Source organism: Aquarana catesbeiana, linkage group LG08 (assembly GCF_042186555.1).
Source record: "Aquarana catesbeiana isolate 2022-GZ linkage group LG08, ASM4218655v1, whole genome shotgun sequence".
Lineage (NCBI taxonomy): Eukaryota > Metazoa > Chordata > Amphibia > Anura > Ranidae > Aquarana > Aquarana catesbeiana.
In genome coordinates, this window is record NC_133331.1 from 258,163,367 (window position 1) to 258,179,841 (window position 16,475).

The following is a 16,475-nucleotide window of genomic DNA, read 5'->3' on the forward strand; positions in this document are numbered from 1 at the left end:
ACGTATAAATACATAAGTGGTCCATATAATCAACTTGGTGGTGAGTTATTCACTTTAAGGTAACCACAGAGGAACAAGGGGGCACTCTTTACGTCTAGAGGAAAAAAAATTAATCTCCAAATATGGAAAGGCTTCTTCACAGTAAGAGCTGTGAAAATGTGGAATAGACTCACTCAAGAGCTGGTTCTGGCTAGCTCAGTTGATTGTTTTACTAAAGGCCTGGATTCTTTCCTAGATACACATAATATAACTGGATACTAATATTTATAGGTACAGTTGATCCAGGGAATATCAGATTGCCTCTTGGGGGATCAGGAAGGATTTTTTTCCCCTGCTGGAGCAAATTGGATCAGGCTTTATTGGTGTTTTTTTTGCCTTCCTCCGGATCAACTGGGGGTACAGGTTTGTTTATATAGGATTGTAAATATTGTATATATTGTGTGTATATATATATATATATATATATATATATATATATATATATATATATATTTTCCCTTCTATTGGTTGAACTAGGTGGACTTGTGTCTTTTTTCAGCCAGACTAACTATGTAACTAGCTAGAGAAGTTAAAATGGGCACCTCTTCTTCCTTTGCAGCATGTGCTAACTTCACTTTACCTATAATAGACATCCTCTTTCGGACACTACTGAAGTCCATCAATGCCAGGATACTATAGGTCTTTACTGCACCCATCTCGCTGATTGTGATGGCATCTTGAGTGCGGGAAAGGAATACATATCCAAAGTTTCTTGCAGCGGTCACCAAGGCCTCTTCATCTGGGGAGGTAGCCTTGTACTTCACAAACCCTATAAGAAAGGTCAGTCCATATTGGAAATTGAACAGGAAAATGGAAGAACTTATGTTTTCTGTGTAGTCAAGTTCTTGGCTGCAAGGGTTAATTTGTAATATTATCAGCAGCTACCTGTGCACTGTGATCAAGCAGATAAACTGGACTTCAATGTGCTGCCACCTCCCACCAGCAGGAGGAGCGGGAGTGTCGGCAGTACCCCATGAACTGTGAACCCTAAAATTTTTAACATTGTAACATAATACAGTTGCACAGAGCAGGTAAGCATAACATCTTAAAATAACATCTTTGCAATCACTTTAAGCCTACATTTTCTTGCAGTCAGTAAAGAAATTAAAATAAATAAAAAACTGTAGTAGCAATAATATAAATAATAAACACTATACACGCCTACACACACATTCTATAACAGCTTTCCCCATTTTATATTTATAACATAATTACAGAACTCGTCTATCAGTTTTTAGCTATGGAGACACTTTGCTATTACTGTGAACTTGGTTAGGCATACAGGGTCAATTCAAAGTGGCTGGGCTGTAGCAGAAGCTCTGCGGGCAATAAACCTTCTGTACTGCTCAGATACCCAGAATGAAGAAATGCTAGCTGCAAGGAACAGTAAGGGGAATCTGTGATTCGCAATGATCCTGATGATCCTGATGACTCCTTATGTGTGTCTGACGTTGGCTTTTCTAAAATGGAGACTTCGAAGAGGATGTCATTGTAAATATAAAGTTCTACAACCCCTAATGATACAGTACCGGATTTGTATTATCATTGCCAGTACACAGATTTTCTGCAAATTATTTTCCTCGACATCCCCCCAAATGCAACTCCATCCCACTCCTGGGCCCCACAGCAGCTGTATAGGCTGCTATGGCTGTAGTTGCGCCACTAGTTATGAAGATGATGGAAGGGGGAGAAGTCTGAAGTCCTGTGGTCATCTATGGTCCTAATACAGTAGGGTGTACATTGTCACCTTAGGGCAGGAAGTGGGTTACTTACATGATCACCAAGAGAGAAAAAGGGAAAAACATCCTGAAAAAAGAAAAATGAATGTAGCCACCACATCTAAAGACTGGTAAGCTTAGATATACTGTTGGTCCTATATAAATCCTGTATAATAATATTGTTATAGACTGACCCGGGACAGAGGCTTTTGGAGGGGACTGAATGCTAGCCTCTTGCCAACCGACAATGGGCCCTGGCATTTGAGGGAACTACAAGCATTTAGGAAGATGTTCTGTTATGGAATAAAAAAGGACAATATTAAAAAGGCCATGATGGTCTCTGCCAATGTGGGACTCATAGCAGATGCTGATGTCATCAGCAAGCCACCTGTCTGGGGCCCCCTGCCATAATGTGTTTATTGTAACTAGGTCTGCTATTGTCTGAAGGAGTTCTGTGTTTATACTTATGATAATATGTATTGTGCTGTGTGAGCTTTGAGTTGGCAAGCCTGACCTGCAATGAGACATCTGAGTCATCCAGGTGGTTAATTAAGGATCCTCTGTGATTGGATTAGCCATGAGTCAGCTGTACCTCGTTAGCTAAACCATCGTGTGATGTTTTGGGTAAATATTTGGGTCATTGTTAATGTGGTGAGCAACCTCCTTCTCAAGTGTATAAAAGCCTGTATTCTTGTTCAAATAAACAGTTCCAGCTTTGCAGTCAAATGAGTCCTGCCTAGTTCTTGGTTGTAATATGCAGCTATAATATCTAATATCTATATTCAGACTGGAGGAAGTGATATATGACAGAAGCACTCAAGCGAAGTGTGGGATGTTCCATTACAAATAATAATAATATAAAAAAAAAATATGGGGGGGGGGGTTAAATATTTTAACATTTGAATTCTAGCATGGCAAAATGGTGCTGCTTCTGCACCATATGCTGGACTATTATAAAATATTGGCAGTACAAGTGTTCCTTAGTATGGTCTCTGGAAACATGGCGCCACTACCACACATTCCCAGTAGGCACTTCCAGCCTGAGTCAATTCCTGCAGTGCTCTGATAACAGGCAATCAGATAGGCTGTGTGGCACATTGAGTTCCCAGGGGGAATGCAAGCGAGTGGTAGCATAGGGAGTGGGCTTGATGCTGATGCACACTTCTGCACCTGCACCTGATGTTGGCATGGGGGCAGAAACGGCTGCCGGATTGGAGGCATGTACTCTTACCACTCCCAAAATTCCTACTATGTTTTTCCCTAAGAACCAGGGAAACTTCCCCACTCCCAGGCCTCGGTTACCACTCTAGCACCTCATCACTCCACTAATCTTAATGTTGTTAATCTCTCCTCTCACCCTCTCACACAAGATGAAATCTTGGTCCTTTCTAAGGGCCTCACTTTTGTTCCAATGAACAAAATGGACAAATTTGAAGTGATCAAAGATCTTCACCTATATACACGCAAACTTCTTTTTAAAAGTATGTTTGACAAGACCAGACCCGATACTGAGGGTTTTCAAACTCAGTGAAAGGCGCGCTTCGGATAACCTCAACTCGTTGCTCGAGGAGAGTGAACCCAAAGATCTCATTGATACTATCGACCTAGAAGCCCTCCTCATGGGTGCTACTACTTCGGGGACAACTGCCCCCCCCTAAAAAATCCTCCCTCAAAAAAACATCCTCACTATATCCTGCACCTAGCTCCAACCAGGGGGTTTCTACTTTTTAAAAAATGGCTTGTCAAGAAATTAAAAAAACTGAAACCTACATCCTCCATTTCTGATAGCCTTACTAAAAATGAAAAAGCTGCCCTCCAAAATTTGCCTAATAATCACAAAATCACCATAAAGGCATCGGACAAAGGGGGGAATATAGTCTTGATGGACAATGACAAGTACAGTCATATGTGCATGAAGATTTTAAGCAACTGGGATTGGTACCGCCCAGTTGGTCCCGATGTCGTTGAAGCCTTTAAAAATAAGTTTTACGCATTTGTGGATGAGGCATTTCACAACAAGGCTATCTCCAAACAAACTCTTGACTTCATTCGTACTTCCCATCCAAGGTTGCCAACCTTCTACTCCCTCCCCAAGATTCACAAACACACCAGCGACCCAGCAAGGAGACCCATAATTTCAGGCAATGGTGCAATCACGGAAAACTTGTCACGTCTTGTGGATGAGCACATTAGACCCTTTGTTCTCTCCAGACCTTCCTACATACGTGACACTATTCACCTGCTACAAATTATTGAGGGTGTACAGATATCAGAGGGATGTATTTTGGTCAGTATCAATGTGGAAGCTCTTTATAGCTCGATACCCCACTCCAAGGGGCTTGCTTGTATGCAAAGGGTTCTCTCACAGACCAGCCATCACGAAAGCTCCTTCAATTACTTCATACTGTTATCCTTAGACTTTATTCTTAAACATAATGTTTTCTCTTTCGATGATCGACTCTTCCTCCAGGTGCAGGGCGTAGCCAGGGGCACCTGTTGTGCCCCTGGCTACGCCAACCTGTACCTGGGGGAGTGGGAGCGAACCATCTTCTGCAACGAGGATCTCTCTATGTACCTGTGCCACGTTGTTATGTGGCACAGGTACATAGATGACATCTTCGTGGTCTGGGATGGACCACCTAAATTACTGGATGACTGCCTGCTAGCCCTAAATCAAAATGAATTTAATCTTAAGTTCACCATGATTGCTGATCTCTCAAGGATCACTTTCTTGGATGTAGAAATATTCAAGAGTGATACAAATATGTTATCTTGTAAACCATATAGGAAAACCACCGCAGGCAACACCATCCTTCACTCATCCAGCTTCCATCCCAGACCCCTTATCCAGTCCATCCCCTGTGGACAATACTTAAGGATCAAGCGCAATTGCTCCAATTACTCAGATTTCAAACGAGAAGCCAATAACCTTAAAAGACGCCTCTTGGAGAGAGGCTACAGCCATAAGAACCTTAGGAGGGCCTTTAAGCAGGCAGACAACATCAACAGACACGAATTGTTGAGTGTCAAAAATAAATCACCAGACACTCACAGCCGCATCATTACTACTTATTCTAATGACCACTCCTCTATTAGACAAATTTGCAGAAAATACTGGCATCTCCTCACATCTGATCCCACTGTGGGACCATATGTACCTTCCGCTCCCAACTTAACTTATAGACGTGCCACCTCCTTGGGTGACCTTGTAGTCAAAAGTGAGTTTCAGGGATCAGGGAGAGGAGACCCATGTAAAATGCTGGGGACATTTCCATGCAGCTCATGTGCATACTGTAAATACATGGACACTAGAAGGAATATATACCTACCCAATGGAATGCGCTATATGCCCAGGCATTTTTCCAATTGCCAGACAACTGCAGTTGTCTATTGTTGTGCAGTTGCAATTGCTTTTACGTGGGCAAGACTATACATAAGTTGTGGCAAAGACTATATCGTCACATCAGGGCTATGCAAACCAGCAACCTTGATGTACCTCTAGGAAGACATGTGCTACAAACCCACAATGGTATTTGCCCCACCATCAAAGTACTGGTATTGGATCAAGTACACCCGGGCACCCGTGGAGGAGATCTTGATAAACTCCTCCTCCAACGGGAGCTCAGGTGGATATTCCATCTCAATGCCACCTCGCCCCCTGGCCTCAATGAGGCTTTTAGTTTTAGGTCTTTCTTACCAGGCTTTACTTCAGGCTCATTTGACAAAGACATGTAACCCTATCTTTGGTTTCTTTCCCTTCTCCTTTTTTTTCTCCTCTTCTCTTCTTTCTCCTCTCTTCTTTTCTTCTTCTCCCTTGTAATCCTGACAGTATGCGTTTGTATATAAATGAGCACATAAACCTTTTTTGTATTTTAATTGTTAAAGTTTTTATTTTGCTTATTATTATCATAAGCAAATGTTATACTGTACTAATTGTATATTATTACCTTTTTTCTGTTACAGACATTGCATAAACAATAAACTTATTTGTTCAGATGGTAACCGATGACCTGGGTAAATATCCAAGCTGTGCCTACACTTTTGTCACTCCTTGTGGAATTTGGGCAGGCTTAATTGTTCTCGGTGGTCCACCGAGGCTCCCCGACACGTGGGGCCCCTTTGGTGGCAACTTTTGCCACCCTTGGGGCAGCTCCCTATTCAGGGTTGCATCGGCGAACGCTCCTGTGGAGACAGTAGTCTTCCGCACATGCGCACTGGGCACCTCCAGCACCCAGTCTATCTGCCCACCATCGTGTCGGCGGCCGTGTCTACGTCTGACGTCACTGCGCTAGACGCGGTGACGCCGGACGTCGCATCGGCCGGGGGATACCTGTAGGAGACGGATATGGAGATCAAGGCGGCGTAGCAGGTGATTGGGAAAGCTGTCAGCTGACGCTTCCTGACGCCTGTTTTCGCCTCCTCCTCCCCCTTCCTATTGAACAAATAGACTACTAATTGTCTTGATTGTCCCCACTTGGCCTCTAGGCATATATATTCTGGCTGGTTATAGCATTAATTGCTGCACAGCCAGGAAACGCCAGAGACTCTTGTGAGCAGGTAATATAAACATGGTACAAATGTTTGAACTTTTGCCATGTTCTTTGGCAATTCTTTACCTCTATGTATTATTGTTTTTTTTTGTCCTTATGCCTACATCCTATTACATTTTTAGATACCCGTCTCCCCCTCCTTTGGGGTATCCTCGTGAGCATTGGTGGACTGCTTCAGGACAAGCATTACACCTGTCTCCATTCACCTCAGCTATATTTTACCTAGTTTGTATCTTACACATGGGATCTACTTCACAACACATGGGATCGATTTCTTAGTACAGCTCAAACTACATGAATTGAGCTTTGAGGCACAGCTGAGCAAAATACCCTTGGCCTGACGTTTCATCTACTGATGTGCATGTTTACAAGACTTGAACATACATCTGTAAGTACCAATAGATATATCTTTTGCTTACCTTTTACATGTGCCATCATTTTACCATGTCTAAACCAGTTGTTTGTAAATTATTTACTCTTAATATTGATATATTACTCCCTCTCCCCTCCCTTTTTTCTCGATAGAAATGGAATAGTCTGCTTTTCTATTAACCTTGAAAAAGGAAACATATATGTCAAAAACATTTCTTTTTGGCTTCCGAAACATGTTGGTGATTTAAGTCTAGCAGCTACTCCTATCTCCAATTGAGATGTATTATTGTTTTTATATTTTTTGTATATTTTTCATTGCTACATTTTTCCATTTTGTATTAATAAAGTGAACATATTTTTATACATAACTTGGGTGTACCCTAATTTGCATTCCCTCTGTGTCCGCATTATCCTCGGAACTTAATCTCTTTCCACTTCTGCACCTGCTGCCAGTACCCTGATGCCACCTCCCTGTTCATCCTGTTCAACGAGGTTGCACGCTTTTGCTAATAATGTTGTAAAGTAGTCCTACCTTTCTCCTCATCTGCCATCACAGTATGACATAGTGCAACTGCCCTGAAAAACTCATGTAGCAGAGGGTCTTGTGGGTCCTTGTGTAACTCGTCAATTAGAGTTTGATCAAAGAACCTGAACGACGTGTCCCCATACTGATTCCAGTCAAAGTTAACTTCCTGCAACACATATGATAAAACAAGTGCTGGTTGTTATTATTATTATTATACAGAATTTATATAGCGCCAACAGTTTGTCTACCTTTTATATTGTAAAGAGCTGCATAATTTACAATACAATAAAATACAAGAGGATTAAGAGGGCCCTGCTCAGAAGAGCTTACGATCTAATAGCTTGGAGCAGGTGGTACAAAAGGTTGTAACTGAGGGGAATGAGCTGATGAAAGTGTTAAAAGATTAGTTGGAAGCGCGATAGGCTTCCCTGAAGAAATTAGCTTTCAGGGATTGCCTGAAGGCAGCTAGAGTAAGAGATAGCCGGACAGATTGAGGTTGAGAGTTCCAGAGGATGGGAGAGGCTCTTGAGAAATCCTGGAGACAAGCATGAGAGGAGGAGACAAAGGTGCTTGAGAGTAGGGGGGTCTTGAGAGGAGCGGAGAGAACGGTTTGGGTGATATTTGGAGACAAGATTGGTGATGTAGCTCGGGGAAGAGTTGTGAATGGCTTTATATGTTGTGGTTAGTATTTTGAATTTAATTGGCTGGGCGATTGGGAGCCGGTGTAGGGATTGGCGGAGAGGGGTGGCAGACACTGAGCGGTTGTTAAGGTGGATAATTCTGGCAGCAGCATTCATAATAGACTAAAGAGGGGATAACCTAAAGAGAGGTTAGTCTTTCAGTGTTGATAAGATGTGTTGGAAAATATATTCAGTCATTATGCAACACGTCGATCTTCTATTTAAACAATTGTTTAATAAATTTAAAGCCCAACTCCAGGCTAAATTTTTATGTTCAAATTCATGACTCCTTGGGTTATGCTGCCACCTTCACGTATATGGACACTGGCAAAAAAAGACAGAAATCCTTGCCAAGGCATAACCCTTACTGGCTCAGCTAAGCCTTCTTTTTATAGCAAGCAATGAGGAACACAGATAAGAGGGGAGGGGGTGACAACAGCAGCATCAGACCCCAACCACTTTGACCAATATGTGGTCAATGGCTGGTCAGATCTCACCGTGCTGCCACCAAAATATGATGAGTGCAGGATAAACTTACGTCGTGTTGTCACAAATATGTGACATTCACAGTCTCAGCTTCTGGATTTAGTTAATTACACAGTTACCTTTACACATCAAACAACTGTCACTGCATTTTATCAGAAACACAAACTATTTACAATATCTGCGGTAACAATAAGGACTTTTAGGACTCCTTTCACACTGCCAGCGGGCGGCTTTAGCAGTAAAGCGTCGCTAATTTTAATGGCGCTTTACCGTAGTTTCAGCGGCGCTTTGCAGACGTTAGCGGGGCGATTTTAACCTGTGCTAGCGGCCGAAGAAAGGGTTAAATGCGCCTGAAAAGAGCCACTGCAGGTGCTTCGGTAGCGCTACCTATTCATTTCAATGGGCAGGGGCAGTGGAGGATCGGTGTATACACCGCTCCAAAGATGCTGCTTGCAGGACTTTTTCGAACGTCCTGCAAGCGCACCGCTCCAGTGTGAAAGCACTCGGGCTCTCACAATGGGGCTGCAGGAGACGCGTTTTTCAGGCGCTATTTTTAGCCCTTTAGCACCTGAAAAATGTCTTCAGTGTGAAAGGGGTCTAAGAAAGATTTGTAATACAGGCTGTCACGTCAGAAAGGAACACTCCAGAGACTATTCCAAAAGTCAGGGATTCTTATAGAGTTTTTTAAATATTGATTAATAAGAATAAAGGTAAACCCTGCAAACAAAATACTTACAGAAAAAGGAATTACAAAAAAAAAGAAACAATAATACATCAGAAAAACAGAAAGGGATCAGGAAAGAAAGTACTTAAAAAGTAATGGGGTCTATGAGTTCTATCAAAGTTCAGTCAATAGGGCACAAAATTAAGCAGTGTTGGTTCTCAAAAAAGCTCTTGCTGATGTTCTTCATTTGATAGTAAAGGACTGATTATAGAGTCACGTTTTTTCTGGTGCTTGAGGGGGGTTTTGACAGAAATGACCTGACCAATCGGGAGGTTCAAGAAATGACTGGAGGGATGTCAAAATATATATGATCTTGAAGCTGCCACTCCCTCAAATAGTTTTCCAAATGTATTAATATCTTCAGATGCCAAAAAAGGCTACATCACCATGTGTATAATGGTCCAGAATGGGATTACCTTTTGAATGAATACAGCCATGATGTGTATCAGATGTCTATATCACCTAGGGTATGGAATGTGCCTAACGCACCTCCGTTCCCCACTAATATAGGTCTGTTTGGTGTTAAAATACTGGTAATAACTTGATACATGTAAATGTGTTCTTATTCTTGATGCAATGTTATCAGCTCAGGAGTTATGAAACACACTTAACCACTTGCTTACTGGGTACTTAAACCCCCCTCCTATCCAATTTTCAGCTTTCAGCACTGATGCATTTTGAATGACAATTGCGTGGTCATACAACACTGTATCCAAATAAAATTTTTATAATTTTTTCACCACAAATAGAGCTTTCTTTTGGTGGTATTTGATCACCTCTGCAGTATTTACTTTTTGTTAAAAAAATGTAAAAAACTGATTTTTTTTTTTTAATTTTTAAATTTTTTTTATATTGTTATAAAAAATTTAAAACAGGTAATTTTTCTCCTTCATTGATGTACGCTGATGAGGCGGCAGTGATGGGCACTGATGGGTGGCAGTGATGGGCACTGATGGGTGGCAGTGATGGGCACTGATCAGTTGCACTGATAGGCAGCACTGCTAGGTGGCACTGATTGGCACTACTGGTGGGGCATTGATAGCTGGCACTTGTGGGCATTGATAGGTGGCAATTGTGGGCACTGATAGGTGGCACTATTAGGTGGCACTGATGAGGCAGATGTGCCTCTTCCACTTCGGGACCGATGTCCCTCACATCTGGGGCCGGTGATCGGCTTTTTTTTCTACTCATGCTGTCAGTGTGAGTAGAAAAAAAAAACGATTACTGATCTTTTGTTTACATCATGTGATCAGCTGTCATTGGCTGACAGCTGAGCACATGGTAAGGGGCCAGGACCGGCCCCTTACTTGGATCGGTGATCACCCGAGTCTCAGTGGCTCGGTGATCACAGCGCGCTCGGCGCGTGCCCTGCAGGGCGCGTGCACAGGGGAGGCCGTCATATTCAGCCATAGCGCGGATGTCAAGTGGTTAAATTATCTCTCTCTCTCTATGGATATTTATCTATCTATCTATTATATATATATATATATATATATATATATATATATATATAAATAAATGATATAAGGTCTGGGATATTGAAAGTACCATTTCAGTGTTTGCAGATAACACCAAACTATGCAGTAGAATAACATGCTTACAGGATGTCTCCAACTTACAAGCCAACCTCATTGCACTGTTTGATTGGACAACTGTGTGGCAAATGAGGTTTAATGTTGATAAATGTAAAGTTATGCACTTGGGGGCTAAGAATATGCATGCATCATACATACTAGGGGGAGTACAGCTCGGGGGAGTTAATGGTACAGAAGGATCTGGGGGTTTTGGTAGATCATAAGCTTATTAATAACATGCAATGCCAAAATGCAGTTTCCAAAGCGAGCAAATTCCTTTCTTGTATTAAGAGAGGTATGGGCTCCAGAGAGAGAGATATCATTTTGCCCCTGTACAAATCATTATCAAGACCTCATCTGGAATATACAGTTCTGTTTTGGGCGCCAGTTCTCAAAAAGGATATGGGGGAACTGGAGAAAGGGCAGAGAAGGGCAATCAAACTGATAAGAGGCATGGAGGAGCTCAGCTATGAGGAAAGATTAAAAGAACTGAATTTATTCTCTCCTGAGAAGAGGAGATTAAGGGTGGATATGATCAACATGTACAAATACATACTGTAAGTGATCCATATAGTGAACTTGGTGTTGAGTTATTACATAGTTACATAGTTAGTCAGGTTGAAAAAAGACCATCCAGTTCAAAAAATATCGTACAATCCAATATACCCAATTTTATACCCACAGTTGATCCAGAGGAAGGCAAAAAACCCCAGCCGAGCACGCTCCAATTTGCTGCAGCAGGGAAAATAATTCCTTCCTGATCCCCCAAGAGGCAATCGGATTTTCCCTGGATCAACTTTACCTATAAATGTTAGTACCCAGTTATATTATGTACATTTAGGAAAGTATCCAGGCCTTTCTTAAAGCAATCTACTGAGCTGGCCAGAACCACCTTTGGAGGGAGTCTATTCCACATTTTCACAGCTTTTATGGTGAAGAAACCTTTCTGTATTTGGAGATGAAATCTCTTTTCCTCTAGACGTAAAGAGTGCCCCCTTGTCCTCTGGGTTGACCGTAAAGAGAATAACTCAACACCAACTTCACTATATGGACCCCTTATATATTTGAACATGTTGATCATATCCCCCCTTATTCTCCTCTTCTCAAGAGTGAATAAATTCAGTTCCTCATAGCTGATCTCCTCCATGCCTCTTATCAGTTTGGTTGCCCTTCTCTGCACTTTCTCCAGTTCCCCGATATCCTTTTTGAGAACTGGTGCCCAAAACTGACCTACATATTCCAGATGAGGTCTTACTAATGATTTGAACAGGGGCAAAATTATATCTCTCTCTCTCTGGAGTCCATACCTCTCCTAATACAAGAAAGGACTTTGCTCACTTTTGAAACCGGAGCTTGGCATTGCATGCTATTATTGAGCTTTGATCTAACAAAACCCCCAGATCCTTCTCCACTACGGATTTCCCCAGTTGTACTCCCCCTAGTATGTATGATGCATGCATATTCATAGCCCCCAAGTGCATAACTTTACATCTCTCAACATTAAACCTCATCTGCCACATAGACGCCCAATTATACAGTGCATTGAGGTTGGCTTGTAAATTGTAGACATCCTGTAAGGACGTTATTCCACTGCATAGCTTAGTGTCATCTGCAAAGACAGAAATGTTACTTTTGATCCCAGACCCTATATCCTTTATAAAGATAATAAAAAGTAAGGGTCCCAGCACTGAACCTTGGGGTACACCACTGATAAACTTAGACCATTCAGAGTAAGAATCATTAACCACTACTCTCTGAATTCTGCCTTTTAGCCAGTTTTCTATCCATTTACAAACTAATATTTCCAAGCCTGTAGACTTTACCTTACACATGAGCCGTGTGTGGGGAACTGTGTCGAACGCTTTTGCAAAATCCAAGTATATCACATTCACAGCCACCCCTCTGTCCAAGGTTTTACTTACCTCTTCATAAAAAGAAATCAGGTTTGTTTGACAACTTCTGTCTTTCATGAATCCATGCTGTCCGTTGCTTAAAATGTTTTTTTTCCAGCAAGAACTCGTCTATGTGGTCTTTTTCTTAAACTCTCCATTATCTTCCCGACTATAGAAGTTAAACTAGCAGGTCTATAGTTACTTGGTAAAGACTTTGATCCCTTTTTAAATATAAGCACCACGTTCGCCCTGCGCCAATCCAGTGGTACTATTCCCATCATTAATGAGTCCCTAAAATTTAGATACAATGGCTTTGAAATTACAGAGCTCAATGCTTTTAGGATTCGTGGGTGGATGCCTTAATGTTATTCACTTTAAGGTCATCACAGAGGACAAGGGGGCACTCTTTACATCTAGAGGAAAAGAGACTTAATCTCCAAATACGGAAAGGCTTCTTCACGGTAAGAGCTGTGAAAATGTGGAATAGACTCCCTCAAGAGCTGGTTCTGGCCAGCTCAGTAGATTGTTTTAAGAAAGGTCTGGATTCTTTCCTAGATACACATAATATAACTGGATACTAATATTTATAAGTAAAGTTGATCCAGGGAATATCCGATTGCCTCTTGGGGGATCAGGAAGGATTTTTTTCCCCTGCTGGAGCAAATTGGTGCATGCATTGTGTGTGTATATATATATATATATATATATATATATATATATATATATATATATATTTATATATATTTTTTTTTTTTTCCTTCTATTGGTTGAACTAGATAGACTTGTGTCTCTTTTGTGCCTGTTCCTGCTGGTGGTTACACATAGGGACAGGTGCATCACCTGCAACAGGATGACATGCAGGGGACTCGGGGGAGGGGTGTGCTGCAAGGTTCTTCAATGGATGATGGTGGCTGCTGATGTGAGTGTTTGAAGAACTTTTTGGGGTGCTTTAGTACACCCATGCCCCTACACCTGTAATCGCCCGTACTCCCCCGTACTCTGTCTGTACTATGTCATACAGGCACATTTCCCCATGTTTTTTCCTTTTTAAAAACACTGGAAGAACAGAGAAATATTGTTGATCCTGCCAGAATCCAGTGAGCTCCTAACTTCCTGCACTAAAACAATAAGCAGTGTTGAGTGTTCTTTCCCTGCTTAATTACAGTACATCTCTCCTTTTCCAAATTTGTATACCATGGGGGGAAAGCTGTGTTATGTAGAGGAGAGGAGAACATTTGGGAGATATCTTCCTATTCTGTATGACAATTGTCAAATAGAAAGTAAGAAGAAATCTCCTTAATGGGGACACAATTATACAAAGTTGATAGAGGTTTTAATCCACGAGAAAAAAATCTGCGTTCTATCCACGTTAAAAAAAAGGTTTTGTTTACAATTGAAACTTTATTGCCTGCATCAGGTCAATGACTCGCTAGCGTGTAATGTAAATTAGTTATCCTACAGTTGATTCCATATTAGTACCTGATGTTGCTGTTCTTCACATGATGAGATGCCTAAAATACAAAATGTAGACAAGGATTATTAAAGAACAATGACTGAGTTGGGGCAGCAAGATTTTATTAGTACCATCATTACACAATTTTTATTAACCAGTTAAGGACCGGAAGGATTTGTCCCCCTAATGACCAGGCCATTTTTTTTCGATAATGCACTGTGTCACTTTAACTGACAATTGCGCGGTCGTGCGACGTTGTACCCAAGCAAAGTTTATGTCCTTTTTTCTCCCACAAATAGAGCTTTCTTTTGGTGGTATTTGATCACCCTAACGGTTTTTATTTTTTGCGCTGTAAACAAAAAAATAGCGACAATTTTGAAAAAAAAATGTATTTTTTACATTTTGCTATATTAAATATTCCAAAAACAGAATGTCTTCATCAGTTCAGGCCAATATGTATTCTTCCACATATTTTTGGTAAAAGAAAAAAAAATCAAACGTATAAGCAACAAGCGTATATTGACTGGTTTGCGCAAAAGTTATAGTGTCTACAAAATAGGGGATAGATTTATGCCATTTTTATTATTTATTTTTTACTAGCAATGGCGGCGATTGGCGATTTTTAGCAGGACTGTGGCATTGCGGCTGACAGATTGGACTTTTTTGGGACCAGTGACATTTATACAGCGATCAGAGCTGTAAATAGCCACTGATTACTGTATAAATGTCACCGTCAGGGAAGGTTTTAACACTAGGGATGAGCAAGGGGAGAAGTGTTCCCTAAGGAGGTGTAACTGTGGGGGTAGTGTACTGATCACTAGGAACAGCATATCTCCCTCTACTCCCCTGTCAGAACGGGGATCTGTTTGTTTACAGACACAGATCCCCGTTCTGGCTCCCTGTGGAGCGATCGCAGGGGTCTGGCGGACATCACGGCGGCCGGCCACGTGTATAGGCTCTGGCGTCGTGTGCCCCTATCACTCTTAAAGCGGCCGATGTACACCTAGGCGATTTGCACAGCTGTGCCAACCTGCCGCAGTAGAATGATAGCAGCTGGTCGACAAGTAGTTAATATACATATAATCAACAATGCAATATAAAAATCCATCTGGTCATAGAAAGTACAATTTTCCAAATTAATCCCTTTTGAGGGTTTCTACACCCCCACAGTTGGGGTCACCTATACCTGGGAGACTACTCCAGAGAAGGTGTATTAGTGTAGGCCGTCAAAACTCGACATTTTTCACAGTTAACCGCGTCTTCAGGAGAAGGAAGAGGGAATAAAGCACCCAAGAGTAGGCATGGTCAGCCGACAGTCATAGGGGGCATTAGGGCAAAAATCCCTGAGCAAGCATGGGATCAGATACAGAGGGACCACTAAAAATGCAGCATGATATTACTTGGAGCCAAGGATTAGCCCCGTTTGTGGAGATGGTGGGATAGATAAAGCACGACTGGACCCCAGGAAACTAAGATGAACAATTCTGTACCCAGAAAGGTAGTTTCCAAATTAAGTTCTGTATATATTATTAATTGCTTTGCAGTATGGCGTATCCAGAAGCCTGGAGAGCAGGTAAACTGACTAGTAGGTATATAGTCATGACGAGAAAAAAGCCATGTTCCTGCCCAAAGACATATCCGTGGGAGAGAGGGTGCATCCACTGCCATTAAACAAGGATTATTATTAGGAAACATAGGCGTGCGCACAGGGTGTGCCCAGGCACACCCTAATCACCCTGTAATGCACAGATTCTCTCTACTGCCCTGGGCTCCCCCTTCTCCCCGCAGTGCTGCCGGCTTCCCTCCTCTCCCACCGGCTGCTGCTACGGGCACACACAGGTGGATGTTTTAGGATGAGTGGGGAAGGGGCCGGTAAATAAATGATTTACTGGCCCCTTCCCTTTCTGAGTGAACACAGTGAGTGATCGGTAGCGTGTGTTTGAGCTTTGGGGTGCACACCCTAATCCAATAGACTGCGCACACCTATGTTAGGAAAGAACATTTCTTCACAAGAATATGCCACTTTTGCTCACAAGTTTTAAAGGCCATCTTTTTCTAGCTCAACAGTCCTCTATGACAGCAGAAGCAGTTTAGCAGTAACTCAAGTAATACTACATGTACACTCCCTGTCCATGTCAGGTTCCACTCCTGTCAGCCAACATCAGAAATACCATCATCTATTCAATTTCTATGCTTTTCTATAATTATATATGTGAAATCTACACATGGAAACATTTATTACACGCTTCTGCCTTGGCGGGATTCACAGCGCACTATGGGTCTTTTGCTATTCTGTTCCTCCACTTTTATATAATTATGTAAAATATTTTCTTCAAACATTAATTAAATATTTCACCCCTGGCACCGGATTCACAAAGCACCATGGTTTGCTAAATAATGTGCATGGCAGAAGCAGTTTGCTTTCGTACTCCCTCTTTGATAATAAACTTGGCATGGCCCT

At 41.8% G+C, this 16,475-nt stretch overlaps 1 protein-coding gene across 5 annotated transcripts in view; it reads right to left on the reverse strand.

Moving 5' to 3' along the window:
- Positions 1-16,475, reverse strand: part of LOC141106369 (phospholipid-transporting ATPase IK-like) — a 313,227-nt gene that overhangs the window by 57,713 nt on the left and 239,039 nt on the right. For all 5 annotated transcript variants that reach the window (XM_073597096.1, XM_073597092.1, XM_073597095.1 and 2 more), the window contains exons 14-16: positions 14,041-14,072; positions 7,212-7,371; positions 620-808 (exon numbers count right to left, since the gene is read on the reverse strand). In XM_073597096.1, the coding sequence (XP_073453197.1) occupies positions 620-808; positions 7,212-7,371; positions 14,041-14,072 (381 nt within the window). The remainder of the gene's footprint in view (positions 1-619; positions 809-7,211; positions 7,372-14,040; positions 14,073-16,475) is intronic.